The sequence below is a fragment of the Tupaia chinensis genome, unplaced genomic scaffold (genome assembly GCF_000334495.1).
Source record: "Tupaia chinensis unplaced genomic scaffold, TupChi_1.0 Scaffold000066_1, whole genome shotgun sequence".
Taxonomy (NCBI): Eukaryota; Metazoa; Chordata; class Mammalia; order Scandentia; family Tupaiidae; genus Tupaia; species Tupaia belangeri.
In genome coordinates this window covers 9,679,732-9,696,320 of record NW_006159525.1, presented here as the reverse complement: position 1 = coordinate 9,696,320, position 16,589 = coordinate 9,679,732, and the positions used below count along the sequence as shown (strand labels likewise).

Here is a 16,589-nt window from a genome sequence, read left to right as displayed (position 1 = left end):
TGAAGAACCCACATAAGTAGTATCTGACCTGTATTACATATTTAGAATGTTAGATTACATCACTTTTCAGCTATATAAGCTTTCAGAAGACAGATAGTGGTATGATGAGAGAAACAGGTTGGAAAACCAGGATGCTGAGGGATGAATGAGCTCTAATGTAAATTTAATTCTTCTAGTTTTGTTCTCTCTACCATCTGCTAGTTCCCTTAGTAGTGACTCCATTCTTTCCTTGCTCAATAATAAATTATTTTAAACAACAACAAAAAAATCTGGCCTAGAATGTTGGCACCATCAGTAGCAAAACTGAACGTCTGTGCTGGAAGCCACAGGTTGACTGCAGGTTTGGATCCCAAGATCAGCTTGAAAACAAGTTAGGTGAATTCTCGCATGCCCAAGATCCCGATGTGCTGGAGGGCTAGGGAAAGGGGATTGTGGTGTGGCAAGAATCTGTCAAGGTACTTCTCTCTCTTTCTTTTTGTCTCTTTCACTCATGTGCATGCTCCCTATTATTAATTTAAAAAAAATAAGTAAAACCAAACAATTGTTTTAGTCTTTTTTTTTTTGGCATGCATATAGACTTCTTTTTTTTTAAAGAATTATTTTATTAAACTTTATTTGTTTAATTAATTAATTTTAATTTGACCAGAAAGGGAAATAGTAAGAGAAAGAGAGAGAGAGAGAGAGATAGTGAGAAAGCAAGCCACTGGGTTGGGAACTCCAACCGTGGTTGGCCGTGTGGGAGTCTAGCAACTTTAACCCTGTAGATCTCTTCTCATTTTGTCCTTCTCAAGAAATCTTGATTTTTAGATCAACCTGTTTTATTTATCTCTGGTCTTTGCTCCTAATACCCTTCTTAAAGGTCGAATCTTATGGGGCCAGGATGTGGTGTAATGGTTATGGCACTGGACTCCCATATGACTGACCGCAGTTTAAGTCTCAGACCTGGTGGCTTGAAAATCATGCCTGAGGTGTGTGTGTATGTGCCCAAAATCCCAGGAGGAGAATGAAGGAGAATGGACTGTGATGTGGTCACCTCCCTGGGGGGTGATTTCCCACTTTCCTCCTCACTATTTCTATTTCTCTCTGTCTCTCTCGTCAGTGCACATGCCCTATGGCAAAAATTTAAAAACAAAACAAAACAAGCAAAAAAACCCCAAAAAACAAAAATCACAGAAACCTACAACAAACAAAAAAGCACATGCTTTTGTAAAATTTAGAGTATTAGTCAACGTAGGATATTCCCTGGATATTCCCTTTTGTATTACTGATCCACTTTTAAAATAAACTGACTCATTTTCTTTGAGGTATTTTAAAATCCATCTAGGTTTTATACATTTTTTGTTGTTGTCTGAGAAATATTTCTATAAGGTATGTGCACTTGTCAGAGAGAGAGAGAGACAGAGAGACAGAAAGTGAGAAATCACCCCTTGGTGGTGGTGGTGGGGGGTGGCCATAGTGCCATTCCATCTCTTCCATTCTCTCCTCAGGATTTTGGGTATGCATGCACACATGCCTGGTATGAGTTTTGAGCTGCTGGGTCTGGGACTTGAACCACAGTCGACTGCATGGGAGTCCAGTGACATAGCCATTACACTATCTGCTGGTCCCGAGTTTATATATATAAACTCGATTTCTGTTTTTCTTCTTAAAATATCTATATCTATATCTATCTATCTATCTATCTATCTATCTATCTATCTATCTATCTATCTACAAGAAATCACTCGCAAGGGGGGATGGCCATGCCACAATCCCTTCTCCTCCATTCTCCTCTTGGGATCTTGGGCACACACACACACGCGCCTGGCATGAGTTTAAGCCACTGAGTCTGGGGCTCATACTGCGGCCAACCACATGGGAATCAAGTGACATAACCATTACACCAATTGCTGATCCCCAAGTTTTATATTTTTAATCATATTAATTCCATTTTTCTTTCTTGCCAGAGGGCACATGTATTCACCAGACAGAGAAACAGAGAGACAAAGTGAGAGGGAAGGAGAGGGAGAAAGCCCTCCCCTCCCCAAATGGAGTGTGGCCATGCTGCAATCCATTCTCCTCCATTTCTCCATCTGCTGGGAACTGGACATGTGTGTACATGGGCTGGCACTGGGGCTGGGACCCAGCCTGCGACTGGTCATGTAGGATCCGATATGACTCCCCTTTACCACCACACTAAGGGGCTGGCTCTCACACTAATTCTGAAAGCAATTTTTATCACTTTTATCTACCTCCCCCTGAGGTTGATATTATTAGAAAGGTAAATTAGAAATACAGTAGGATATTTTTCCTTTTTAAGTACCTGAATTTCTATCCTTGCTCTATGTTACCTTTATTTAATTCTATAGACATTTTTTGAAAAGGAAGCATCCTTCAGTTGACAATTCAATTGTCACTCTTCTCCTGACAATTTCACAGCCGTTTTTCTCTTTCCATGCTCCTGTCACTCCCTGTGCCCTAAGTCTAAGGAAATGTATGCACTTCTCCCATCCACTCATTCATCTTTTCACCCACCATTCTGTCCATCCTGCATCTCTTCACTGAGGGTCTACTGTGGACCTTTCACTGGGGGTGCATCAGGGAACACATTTGATTAGCTTCTTCCAGTCTTTGGATAGCAACTGGTGTTCTTAGGAAGGCCTGTGCATCGCCGTTCACGCACACGCAGACCTGCTGTGCCATGCGTGTCTTGCTTATTTCATCTACTTGAGACTGGTTTCAATTTCCCTTTTTCTTCTTAAAATCATTTTATACTCCTGGATTCTGCCTCTCCCCATCCCTTTGCTACGTTGGAACTGATTACTTTTTTTTTTTAGAATTATTTAATTATTTTGTTGTTATTATTTTTTAATTTGCCATAGGACATGTGCCCTCACCAGAGAGAGACAGAAAGAGAGAGGGAAAGTGAGAAAGAAAGATGCCAGGTCTGGGACTCAAACTACAGCTGGCCATGTGGGAGTCCCACGCCTTAACTACCACATGATCTGCTGGTCCCCCAAATTATCTCTATTAACAGGCTCAAGGAGAGAAAAACTTCCCCATCTTCTGCAGTGGGACTACTTTGCATTCAGAGTACTAAGTGGCTGGCTCCCACCACAGGCAAGACGACAAGCTGCACAAATCTTGTGTCAGAGGAGTATTTAGGTAATTCAAGCATTTTGCTTGAAAGTTCTACATTTCACTTTAATTTGTTTGTATTCCCACCCCTCTCAAAAAGGAACAGCAAGAGTTTTCAGTGCAGTCACAAGAAAATGCATTTCCAAATTAGAAGGTCATGAAGGTGAAATTTCAAAGGTGAGTCACTTCCTCATTTAGAGTGTTTTGTATACTTTCTAAAAAGAAGCAGGTGCTTGGTAAAGAATAAGTATATATGAACTGAGGTACTAAAGTTTGTACGATGATCTCATGTTTTATAGAAATAAGTTACCTAAAGCCTTTTGTTTTATTTTGAGAGGTTTTTTGCCTTAGAGCATGTGTGCGAGAGAGAGAAAGAGAGAGAGAGAGAGAGAGAGAGAGAGAGGCAAAGTGAGAAATCACCCCCTGGGGGGTTGGCACACCACAATGCCTTCTCCTCTATTCTTATCCTGGGATCTTGGGCATGAACGCACATACACTTGGCATGATTTTCAAGCCAACGGGTCCAGGACCTCAACTGTGGTCAACCATGTGGAAGTCCAGCAATGTAACCACTACACCTTCTGCTGGCCCAATAAAGACTATTTTTAAGTGGATTCTCAAACTTACCATAATAAATGATATCTAAAACCTTTTCAAAAGTATGAAACAGCATTCCCATCCAAAACAGTTTATTTAGCTGAAAGTACTTAATAGAGCAATTTAAGATTAAGAACGGCTTTTCCTATTCTAGGAGGCACACAAGTTTATGCTATGCATGAAACGTGCTGTGCAGCAAGTACCAAGTTCTCGGTAAATTAGATGCAACTGAGGAAGTATTTTCTAGAAAAATTTAACACTTAAAGTATAAAATTATCCATATTGAAACCCCAAAGGCTTATCTTAGGATTTTGGATAAATTCCTCCCAAAACTTCACAGAGCAGGACCACCCAGTCAGTGATCTGAGGCATAAGATGTGCCATCAGAGCATGTAGAGTAGGCTGGGTCTTGGCTGTCACCTCCTAGCTCAGTCTCATTCCTTGATTTGACATCTGGGATCAGGTTTACTCCTTCCTATAGATACCAGCTTGATTGTTTGAGGTTTCCGATGGCTCCTGCTGGACCCGGAACTGCCCCCATGCTGTACTCTTGCTGCTGCTGGTGCCTGCTGCTCTCTGGCCATCCAGTGCTGGTCTCCATGGCAGTGTAGCCCACATGTCTTCAAAGGCTGGGAGGAGGAAGGGAGGACAGAGTGGACGTGGGAGGCATGCCAACGAGAGACCAGGCCTTGTTTCTCAGTCTCTGTCTAGGTAGCTTTTGAAATGGCTAGCATTTCCCCTCAGCAATATGTATTTGTTTTTGTGAATATGAGACTATAAGAACTTCTCAAACTATAATATTAAATTTTATTCTGTTCACGAACTTGTTAATCACTGACTTGTCATCCAGCAGAAGTGGCATTCCTATGGAGTTCAAAGCTAAGATATTCCTTCATCCACTCAACCATTTGTTTAAGTCATTCATTCATCAAACAAATTTTGAGACTTGCCCTCTGCCAGGCACTGTGTTAGGCCAGTGAACAGCGAGGAAACAACAGACATGGCACTGCCCTCCTCAAACCTTTGGCCCCTGTGAAGATAGCCTAAATACCTGTTTTCTGATGACTTTGAACGGGACGGAAGCATGTGTCCCAAAGGAAGGGAGGAATGACAAGTCCTTTGATTATCACTCAGATCCCAACCGAAAATGCTGGGCATGTGGGAGGCACTCACGTGTATTTATGGCAATGGCTGTACTTTGAGTAGCAGCAGAAGAGAAGGTCCTTGTAGCCTGGCATTCACGTATTCTTTTTCTTTTTTTTTTTTTTTTTAGAGGTTTTTACTATAGGGCACGTGCGCTCGCCGGACAAAGAGAGACAGAGAGACAGAAAGCGAGAAATCACCCCCCAGGGGGGATGGCCACGCCGCAATCCCTTCTCCTCCATTCTCCTCTTGGGATCTTGGGCATGCACGCACACGCGCCCGGCATGAGTTTTAAGCCACCAGGTCCGGGATGCGAACCGTGGTCGACTACGTGGGAGTCCAGCGACATAGCCATTACGCTAACTGCTGGTCCCGCATTCACGTATTCTATGGCACAGATTCAAAGCAGATCCATGTGACTTCGATTATACCAAGTTAGGTTGACTTCTGGGTTTGTATATGAAGGAGCCTGATGTGTTTTCATTTGCACCCAGGCCTGCCCTTTTTGAGTGGAGAAGGACATCAAGAAAGAAGCTTTCCTAGCTTTCCGTTGGGAAAGAAGCTGGGCGGGAGACTACTCCAATTATAAGGCTGCTTTGGTCTTTAGCCATAGAATTGAGGGGGAGGCAATTAAGGTTTCTGTGTAGATTTTAATTTGTATGTATTAGCCTTTGCAATATTGTTCCCATTATGAGAGAACTGTTCTGTGTAAAAATAAACACAGTTTGTGAAGATGACAGGTGCTTAGTTATGTCCCTTTTCGGATAATTAAAGGAATATTGGAAACTGTTATACAACTCTGTCCTCATTTTTCTTTCTCTTTTGCAGATTTCATTCAACCCCCAGGGGAACCGTCTTCTAACTGGCAGCTCTGACAAAACGGCAAGAATCTGGGATGCTCAGACTGGCCAGTGTCTCCAGGTTCTCGAGGGGCACACCGATGAAATCTTCTCATGCGCTTTCAACTATCAGGGCAACATTGTCATTACAGGTACGGGAAAATTGAGCACCATTGGTGCTGAGCCCCGTGTTTGTACAGAGGAGGGCACCGAGAGTCTTAGGAAGAAAACTAGATGGCGAATACTCAAATGATAAGAACCTTTATCCTTAGAATAGGGAGGGGTAGACAATTATAATGTTTTGTGTAGATTTTAATTTCTGTGTATTAGTCCCTGCAATATTTTTTCCCATTATGAAGAAGTGGCATTAATATTTCTTTTAAATTGGCTGTTAGAGTTCCTAAGCTGAATACCCAAAGGAGTTCCCCACACCTACTCCATTCCTGTTCTATTTCCATTATTTAATTTTAGTTGCATCAGGAGTGACAGGAGTAAGGGTTCATGAATTTTGAATTTTCATTGCTCCAGATACAGTAACAGTTTGGTGGCTTGCCTCACCGGCCACTGCATTCCTTAGGCATTACCCGTCAGATGGTTAATATTTAGTTGGTGCCAGTAAGGATTAGTAACCCTAACAAGTGGGGATAGGGTTTTCCAGAGATTTATTCATTGAGATAAGTTGTCTTCTCTTTTGAAGTCCTTCATTAAAATGCTAACATTTGGAGGAGACAAATATTTATTGAGAATTTTTGCAACCATTAATGATTTATTGTAAATTAATTATATTAGCCATATTTTATGAATCATGGATTGAGCACAAGTTATTTTAGATTATGGAAAGTAGAGAAAATGACAAGAATATTGTTTAATGTGAGTCTGTTGCTTCTGTGGGAGGCCTTGACAGGGAGTAGCAGAGAGGAATGCTGAAGAGTGTGAGGTAGGCATCCCCTAAATGGACACAGAAAGCTGCATCTACCTCTTGCTTAGTGGGTCTCACTGGATCGAGTAAACTTAAAAACTGCCAAACTAGGGACCAGCATTTAGCGTAATGGCTATGTCGCTGGACTCCCATGTAGCCGACCATGGTTTGAGTCCTGGACCTGGTGACTTAAACTCAGACCAGGTGCATGTATGTGTGCACACCCAAGATCCCAAGAGGAGAATGGAGGAGAAGAGATTGTGGCATGGCCATTCCCCCTGGGGGGGTGATTTCTCACTTTCTGTCTCTCTGTCTTTCTGGTGAGTGCATGTGCCCTATAGCAAAAACATCTCAAAAAAAAAAAAGAAAAGAAAGAAAAGAAAGAAAGAAAAATTGCCAAACTGATCAATAACTTAAATGTAACATGATCAAGGTTGGCTTTATATGTGGTTAATTTGGTGGCTTTCTACTCACATAACCTCAGGGGTGAGGAGAATAATTTATCTTTTCTCCCTAAGAAAACTTCTTTCTACTTAATTATGGATATGTTCTAAAATGACGGATTACTTTCTTTGGGTTTATGACTTCAAAATGTTAACTAACATGTAGGCAATCCTAAAACACTGTAAAAATAAACCACACATTTAAAATGCTTAATTATTTTTTCCTTTCCAATCTGTAGGCTTTTTATTTGTGTTTTTTTTTTCCCTCTTAATTTATTTAATTTCAATTTCTTTTTTTTTTCTTTTTTGAGAGGTTTTTGCCAGAGAGACAGGGAGAGAGAGAGAGACAGGAAGCGAGAAATCACCCCCCAGGGAGATGGCCATCCCGCAATCCCTTCTCCTCCATTCTCCTCTCGGGATCTTGGGCATGCACGCACATGCGCCCAGCCTGAGTTTAAGCCACTGGATCCGGGATTATAATCATGGTCGACTACATGGAAGTTCAGCTACATAGCCGTTACACTACTGCTGGTTCTGTAATTTCAAGTTCTTTTATACATTCAATCATATTACTTAGCTTGCAAAGTGAATATTCCAACATGTGTATATTTCTCATCAGCCCAGTAAATAACACTATAAAATTATTTTCAATAGATAATAACCCATTTCTTTATCCCATAAATGGCTTGCCTCTCTACTTTTTAATTTAATTTTAATTGATACATAATTGTATCTCTTTATGGGGTACATGTACATGTTTCAGCATATATGTACAATATGTAATGCTCAAGTTAGGGTAACTAGCATATGTATCACCTCAGAAGTTTATAATGTCTTTGTGTTTAGAACATTCAAAATTCTCTCTTCTAGCTATTTTGAAATATATTGGGTTTTTTGAAAAGTAATGGCATAGTTTTGCACAGAAAAAATATGTATTATTGTTAGCTCTTTCTACTGCAGACACCATAGCTTATTTTTTCCCCATTAGCATGAGAGGTGGGAGGCTGGGACGGAGGACCCAGGATGCTCCTGTAGGAAGCTGTCTCCTGAAGGAGGAGGAAAGGCTCACTGGTTGGCTTGGTGCAGAAGCCTTGCCTAGTCCATGTGCTTCACAGGAGGCTGGCCCTGTAATGCCTCCTTGCCCAACCGGTTCCACACAGAACACTTTGGAGGGTTTAAGGATGAAATAATAGGTACCTTTGCCTTATTTGAGGGCTGGCACTTAATTCCTGAGCTCTTCTAAGATATTACTGATTTGGGTCTGGCAGATGGCATGGTGATTAAGGCACTGGACTCCCACACTGCTGAACATGTTTCGAGTCCTGGATCTGGCAACTTGCTTTCTAACTTTCCCTCTCTCTCCTTCTGGTCAAATAAAAAAAAAATAATAAATTAAATTAAATTTTGAAAAAGAAAAGATAATGCTGATTTATTTAGTATATCCCAAAGCAGCAACGTGCTAGGTGCTGATTGGACGGCAGAGCTTGTTAGGATGGGTTGACAGCTCTTGCTTGCCCTCAGCAGAGCAATCGCTCTATTTGAGTTGACCTGCCCTTGTTTCTGGGTGGACCCCATTATGATTAGCTGTGTGCAATTCTTAGTGGGATGCCTGAGGTCAGAATTGAAATCACAAATTGGAAGAAAAGTGACTGATGTGGTTTTTATATTATGTAACATATGAGGTGCATATCTGTAGGGTGTGTAGTTTTTATAAGCTTTCCAAATTCCAATAACCTTCACACTTCCACTTCTTTTTTTTTCAATTTATTTATTTGCATTCATTCACTGTACATCATTACAGCATTCAAAATGAGATTTTCCATCCAGAGTATACTGTATATTGTCTCAATCAAGCATATCAACAAACATGTTATTGTCAGCAAATGATCTTCCAGTTCTTGTTTTCTGTATGTTTTGCTTTTCCCCCCATCCTTGATTCCCTACCTCTTACCCTCTGCCATCTCCCACTCTCCTCCCACACTGTCTCTGGTATCTATGTTTGCTTTCTATACCATTTTCCCCCCACATTTTATTGAATCACCAAAGACCCTATTTTTCCCTGAAACTTTTTTTTTTGTAACTCAATTTACATTCCTTCCCTAGGCATCATCACAGCACATAAAATGTGATCTCACATCCAGTACACACTGCATAGTGACTGAATCATGCACATTACAAGAAAAAAAATTTCCAATTCTAGTTCCTAGAATTATTTCCACCCCTCTTTCTGACCCTCTGTCCCTTCCCACCCTCCTCTCATACTACCTCTGGTGTCCAAAATTGACACTTCCACTTCTTAAAAAAAATCTTTTTAAAACTGTAAATTGATAAATAGTGATGTTATGTGCCCGGTTTCTGAAGGTTAGAGAAGCAGAAGGACACACTGACAATGAGAGCAATTGATTGATATGTCAAAAATGTTCCAAAGCAAAATATCCTGCCTTCACCTTATCACCCAAACCTGGAGATATTCAAATTCACCATATTTCCACTTGGTGACAATTTTGTTGGTAGAGACAATTACATTCTCAGGTCTTCTCCAATTATTTAAACATGAAAAAAACATTATTCTAATTTAAAAAGTTTTTAAAAATTTGCCCAGGTATATACACTCACCAGAGAGAGACAAAGAGAGAGAGATAGAGAGAAAGAGAGAGAGAGAGAGGAAGAGGGGAAAAACTTCCCAATGTGGTGTGATCATAGTCCAACCCCTACTCCTCTGTTTCTCCATCCTGCTGTGATTTGGGCCATGCACCCACGCATGCTCAGTGTGTTTTTCAAGTCTCTAGGTCCAGGATTCAAACCACAGGGAGCAGCATGAGATCCAGCTTCCTTAGCCACTAGGGGCTGGCCCACGTCTTCTCCAACTGTAAGATGCCACGCATCTTGTATGAGTAAGAGGAACCTGTTCAAGGTACAACTAGCTGGTATCATGTGAAAGAAAAGTCACTCCTTTGAAATGCCTGGGCTGCCCAGGGATTCTGCAGCGAGGCTTTGAGAGCCGAGCATGTTGAGCATGTTGCTGAAGAGCAATGCCAGGGATTGTCAGCCTGAAAAGGGAGCAAGTGAAGGGAATAAAATGAGGAAAAAAAGTAACTCTGAAAATTTCATTTTATTAGGTAGTAAGGATAACACCTGCAGAATCTGGCGCTGACTGAAGGAGCTGGTGAGTGGACTCACCATAGCAACGGTGAGCAAGGACTCCAGCTTTGCAGAGTGCAAGCAGGCCCTCTCCATATTGTCTATATTTTATCTTTTTCTGCCTGTCAGCTATTTATACACTCTATCCTTAACTTCACTGATAAGATTATTAAAACAGATGAAGCTGGATAATTTCTTCATATTATTCAACGGGGAAGAGAGAGAACAGCATACTGTTTGGAAATTCCACTAGTTATTGCAACTGTCGTATTTTGAAATCACATCACGATGCTGATAAATATGACCAGCGGGGTTTGACAACGTGTCTCCTGGATTCTCCTTTGAAGGCTATTGTTACCATTTCTGATGAATAAAGTTTTCTCTGAGAAAATTCCTTGTAAATTGTACATCTGTATTGATGACTCATGATTTTAGGTCAATATAAGGAAAATGGACCTTATTTAATAGCAAATATGTTCTAAACTGAGAGTGGACTGGACAAAAATGTAGGCAGGTTTATGTTTAAGGAAAAGTTAAACAGACGATTGCATTTAAGAATCTGGGTGGAAAATAGTTGAAGTGTGAGAGAAACTTGGTAAACACCAAGCTGAGTACTGCTGATATATTGGACATGATTTTAAGGCCAGCCGTGGCAGTGTGGCGGTCACCGATGCTCCACGGTGTGGAGGCCACGCAGGAAGGTCCCAGCGTTGTACTATGAGAGCTCAGTCTCACGTTGCCTATTTGTGTGTGCGCCCGTGACTCTGGCTGGCTGAGCGTGGGGTGGGGGAGGGACACAGCATAAAGGCCCTGTTGGGGGTCCCTCTCTTTCTTTCAAAACAAACAAACAAACAAACAAATAGATTTTAAAATGTATTCAGAAAGGCTACTCTGTTGGGGCCAGCAGGTGGCATGATGGTTAAGGTATTGGACTCCCAGGTGGTCAACTCTGTGGTTTGAGCCCTGGACCTGTGGCTTGAAAATCATACTGGGAACGTGTGCGTGTGTGTCCAAAATTCCTAGATGAGAATGGAGGAAAAGGGATTGCAGTGTGGCCATGCCCCTTGTAGGGCGAGTGAGTTCTCCCTAATCCTCTCTCTGTCTCTCTCTAGTGAGCACACACTGTATGGCAAAAGCCTGAAAACAAACAAAAAATCCCAAACAGGCTGCTCTGTGTAAAAGTGCCCACGTGAATATTGAAAATGAGTCTTCAAAGACACACACTAAACTCATGATGTCTAGATATAGATCAAGAGAATGCATGGAAATCTTACAAAATCATTTTCTTTCTTTCTTTCTTTTTTTTTTAATTTGACCCAGGGTACACGGACTCTCTGGAGAGAGAGAAAGGGAAAGTGAGAAAGCACTCCTGGTAGGGGTTGGTCACACTGCAATCCCTTCATCTCTATCCCTCCATTTTCAGGATTTGGGCATGCATGCATCTACCATGTTCCTCAGACCAGGTCTGGGACTCAAACTCTGCAGTTGGCCATGTGGATTCTAGCCACCTTAAACACTAAGCCATGGACTGGCTCCATTTTTTTTTTTAATAAAAGTTTTACTTAGGTATAATTTATATACAAGAAATTGCACATATTTTCTGTACACATTTTGATGAATTCAGACATTTATTTGTGTGTGTGTGTGTGTGTGTGTGTGTGTATCTCAGTGATACCACTATTTCAGTTAAGATACTAAACATATCCATCCATCATCTCCAACGCTGACCAGTTAACTTCCTTGTGTTAGTTTGTGTGTGTCTGTGTCAATATACTTCTAGAGATCTGACCTTAGCATGTTTTAAGTGCATTATACAGCATTGTTCAACTACAGGTATTATGCTGTATAGCAGATCTCTACAACTTATTTTAGACTCATTTAAAAGGAAGTGTTTAAATGTTTAAGATAGTGGGACAGGTAGATGGCATAATGGTTACATTGCTGGACTCCCACATAGTTGACTGCAGTTCAAGTCCCGGACCCGGTGGCTTAAAACTCATGCCAGGTGCATGTGCATGCATGCTCAAAATCCCAAAAGGAGAATGGAGGAGAAGGGATTGTGACATGGCCATCCCTGCTGGGAGGTGATTTCTTGCTTTCTTTCTGTTTCCCTCTGTTTTTCCAGTGAGTACATGTGCCCTATACCAAAAATCTCTCTTAAAAAAGGTTTATAATCATAAGAAAAGTAATAGTATACCTACTTCATCTTTGTTTGGAATTGTATTGAAGTGGGTGGGGTCTGAGTCAGATTACCTGGATAAATATTCTGATTCCAATACTTGGGCATGTTACCTCACTACTCTGTCTGTTTCCTTATCTGAAAAGTAGTAATAGTAGTATTCTTTTTTGAGGATTATGAATACCTGGTGCATAATAACTGTGATGGTAAATATTTGCTATTTTTCTAATGATCAATAACTATTCTGTATTTTTTTTTTTTTTTTGGAGAGGTTTTTGCTATAGGGCACGTGTGCTCACCAGAAAGACAGAGAGAGACAGAGAGACAGAAAGCAAGAAATCAGCCCCCAGGGAGGATGGCCACGCCGCAATCCCTTCTCCTCCATTCTCCTCTCGGGATCTTGGACACACATGCACATGCGCCCGGCGTGAGTTTAAGCCACCGGGTCTGGGATTCGAACCGTGGTCAACTACATGGGAGTCCAGCGACATAACCATTACGCAACTGCATCCTCCCCCCCTTTTTTTTTTTGCTGTAAGATATGTGACTCACCAGAAAGAGACAGGCAACGAAAAGAGAAAGTGAGAAATCATCCCCTGGGGGGGATGGCCATGACACAATCCTTTCTCCTCCATTCTTCTGGGCACACGCATGTACCCAACATGATCCTCAAGGTGCAGGGTCTAGAACTATAAGTGCAGTTGACCATGTGGGATCCAATGCTCTAAACTCCACACCACCTGCTAGACCCCAGACATATAAATACATTTTTTCAGGAAAGAACATATTATTTTCTCAAAAATCATAGTTGAATTAGAACTCACTTTAATGAATTACATGTATCTTAGGGAGAATTGTGTAAATAAAAATTTTTTTCTTGGGACCAGCAGTAGGCATAATGGTTATGTCGCTGGACTCCCATGTAGCTGACCACAGTTCGAATCCTGGACCCAGTGGCTTAAACTCATGCTGGGTGCATGTGCATGTGTGCTCAAGATCCTGAGAGGAGACTGGAAGAGAAGGGATTGCGGTGTGGCCAACCACTTTCTGGGCAGGGAGGGGGCAATTTCTTGCTTTCTGTCTCTTTGTCTCGCTCTGTCTCTCTGGTGAGCACACATGCCCTATAGCAAAAACCTCTCTTAAGTTTTTTTTTCTTCAAATTAGTTAAATTTAAGGTTCTTGAGGTGAATGCTCCTTTATTCTGTCCATCTATTTATTTATTTATTTTTAGAGAGAGATTTTTTTTTTGCCGTAGGCATGTGGGCTCGCTAGAGAGACAGAGAGTGAGAAATTACTCCCCACCCCCACTGGGGGATGTCCACCCTACAGTCCCTACTCCTCCATTCTCTTTCTGGGATCGTAGGCACATATGCACATGTACCCAGCATGAGTTTCAAGCCACTGGATCAGGAACTGGAAGCACATTCGACTATGTAGGAGTCCAGCACCTTAACCACTATGCCACCGGTTGGTCCTGTTAAATGTTCTTTTAAAGTTTCAGCATTGAACTGAGATGCTAAGAAGTAAGGCCATTAATAAAGAAATTAAGATCTTCATGTAAGAAATACATGATGTTTACATGTTTTACTGAACAATGAAGAACACACTTTTTCCTGATGAAAATGAGAAAACCCGGCTGTATTTTGAAAGTAGATAAGCATACACATTTTTATTTGTTTTCTGATTTCGGCAGGGGGCAGTGTTTATCTTTTGGCAAATAAACTCTTGCTTCTCCCGGCTAAAAGTGAAGAGTATATGAACTTTTTATTCTGCCTCTTAAACTTAGGGCTCTGTGGGGCTACGAAATAATGCTCAGATTGTGATCTACTTTAGAGCCTAGAGCCATGCTGGCAGATCTGGGACAGAAGACACATGTCATTAATCCTGAGACACTGCAGAGACATTTCCCCATCTGTTTGTGAGGACGCAGACCAGAAAGGTGAAGAAAGAGAGAAGTTTCTTTTTCTCCATAATCCTTGTATTAAAAACCATAGCATGCTCTTTTATTTTATGATGATATGGTCTATCAAGGAATCAAACAGTCGTTTATGTCTTTCAGTATGGATATCTAATTACAAAATCACACGGATTATTTTTATGTTTTAATAGTTTGATGTAGTTTCAACAGATTGAGAGTCTTAAAAAATTGTGGGTACCTTGAATTTTATTATTTTTACGTAATGATAAACCTGAAGGGCCAAACTGGTTTGTGTTGGTCGTCAAAGACCAAAATAAGTCTGAAACCAAAGAAATATTGCTGATTCTTAACCTTGTGATAGGACAGTGTTCTGCTGTGGTTTTAATTTCAGCTGATTAGAGGCTCAAAGGAGACTCAATCTTCTGGACGAAAGGAGGAAATACCAGATGATCTCTCATTGATAAACATTCTGTTAGGCTGTAAGAGGCCAAGTGAGTAGTCTGGGGACGTTTCAAAAGTTGAAGAATTTCTCAGTGTTATGGGTGGCCATTATTTGGAATAAGTGAAGGTGAGTGGCTGCTTTGTTGCCATCAAATAAAGATCCTTATTTAGGGGAAATAATAGCTGTTATGGCAACCAATTTCTCATGAATGACAGTATTGTGGTTATTAAAAATATGGATTCTGGAATCAGAATGCCTTTTTCAGTACCTCACTCCACCCCTTTCGGGCTCTGGGACTTTGAGGATTTAAACACTCCATGACACAATTTTTTTTTTAAATCTATACAATGGGTTTAATAACAGCATGGGGGAATTTGTGAGAATTAAATAAATTAATAGATTCACAAAGAACCTAATACAAGTAAGCACTCAATTAATGGTAGCTGATATTATTTGTAGACACAGCTTGAATAAGTTGGATTTAATGCATTTAAGAGTTTTAATAGAATTTGCACATTCAAGGCACATTTGCTCATTCATACATTAGGATTTAAAGTATCCTTGCAAAAATCTTTCAATTCACCTTTTCCTAGTAGAAAAACAAAAGAGAGTTAAATAAATGCAATGAATTTGAATTCTCTTCTCTTATGAATTCTTATGTATCTAAGAATGTGAGTGAAATGTTGTTTGACTTAATAAATGTGATGGGTTTTAGTACTTTTCCCCTTTACAGAGCTCTGAACTACTTTTTTTCTTTTTCAGGTTTTTGCCATAGAGTCTGTGTGCTTGCTGAGAGAGAAACAGACAGATACAGAGAGAGGGAAAGTGAGAAATCAGCCCCCAGGAGGTATGGCCACGTCACAACTCCTTATCCTCCACTACTGTCATAGGATTTTAGGAATGCATGTACATACACCTGGCATGAGTTTCAAGTCACCAGGACTTGAACCACAGTCAGTCATGTGGGAGCCAACACCTTAACCACCATGCCACCTGCTGGTAACCCAATCTCTGAACTTCTAAGTAAGGTAAGAAGCCTCTTCCAGCCACACAGCAATGCACATCATTGTTGATGAAAAGGAAGATGTAAATATCATTAAGTGAGATTTCAAAGTTCTTGCAACTTTAAATAACTCAATCAAGTACTTGAGCCGATGAGATATTTTTATCTGAAAACTTAAAGAGAATTTATTAAATAGTTTAATAACACCTTAAAGGTGGATATAATCCCCAGGATATTCTGATGTGTTTATTCAAATTCACACATATTGGAGGAATTGATAGATACCTTAAACACTGAACTGTAGTTGCTGATAGTATCCATAAAACAAATCCAATGCCCCTTGAGAAGAAATGGCCACAGATACACTTTCTTTGGACACTGCCAGTGATTTGTCGTTCAGTGTTTCTAGTGCTGGCTTATACCAAATATTTTTCCTTACTCCCTCAATTTCTTTGATGTGCTAATGAGTTTCTTCATAATGATGTGTTTTGTTATTTGACTTTTTGAAGAAACAAACTTTATCTGGTGATAAAATAGTGAATCAGAAAAAAAAAATGCAAGGATCTCCTTGTAACTCTTTGTGGTATGATTCCTGGTTTAGAATTTTATTTTGTATCTATACAGTTTATCTATCTATCTATCTATCTATCTATCTATCTATCTATATCTATCTATTTATTTTCAGAGAGATTTTTGCTAAAGGGCATGTGCACTCGCTGGAGAGACACAGAGACACAGAGACAGAAAGTGGGAAATCACCCCCTCAGGGGGATGGCCCTTCTCCTCTTGGGATTTTGGGCATGCATGCTCATGTGCCCATGGTTTTTTTTTTTTGTTGTTTTTTTTTT

At 40.5% G+C, this 16,589-nt stretch overlaps 1 protein-coding gene across 1 annotated transcript in view; it reads left to right on the top strand.

Moving 5' to 3' along the window:
- The window catches only part of DAW1 (dynein assembly factor with WD repeats 1), a 48,097-nt gene extending 37,591 nt beyond the window's left edge, over positions 1–10,506 (top strand). Inside the window, exons 11-13 of the mRNA XM_006141929.2 lie at positions 3,218–3,294; positions 5,686–5,848; positions 10,178–10,506. Coding sequence (XP_006141991.1) covers positions 3,218–3,294; positions 5,686–5,848; positions 10,178–10,212 — 275 coding nt within the window. The 3' untranslated portion in view covers positions 10,213–10,506. The remainder of the gene's footprint in view (positions 1–3,217; positions 3,295–5,685; positions 5,849–10,177) is intronic.
- The last annotated feature ends 6,083 nt before the right edge of the window (positions 10,507–16,589 follow it).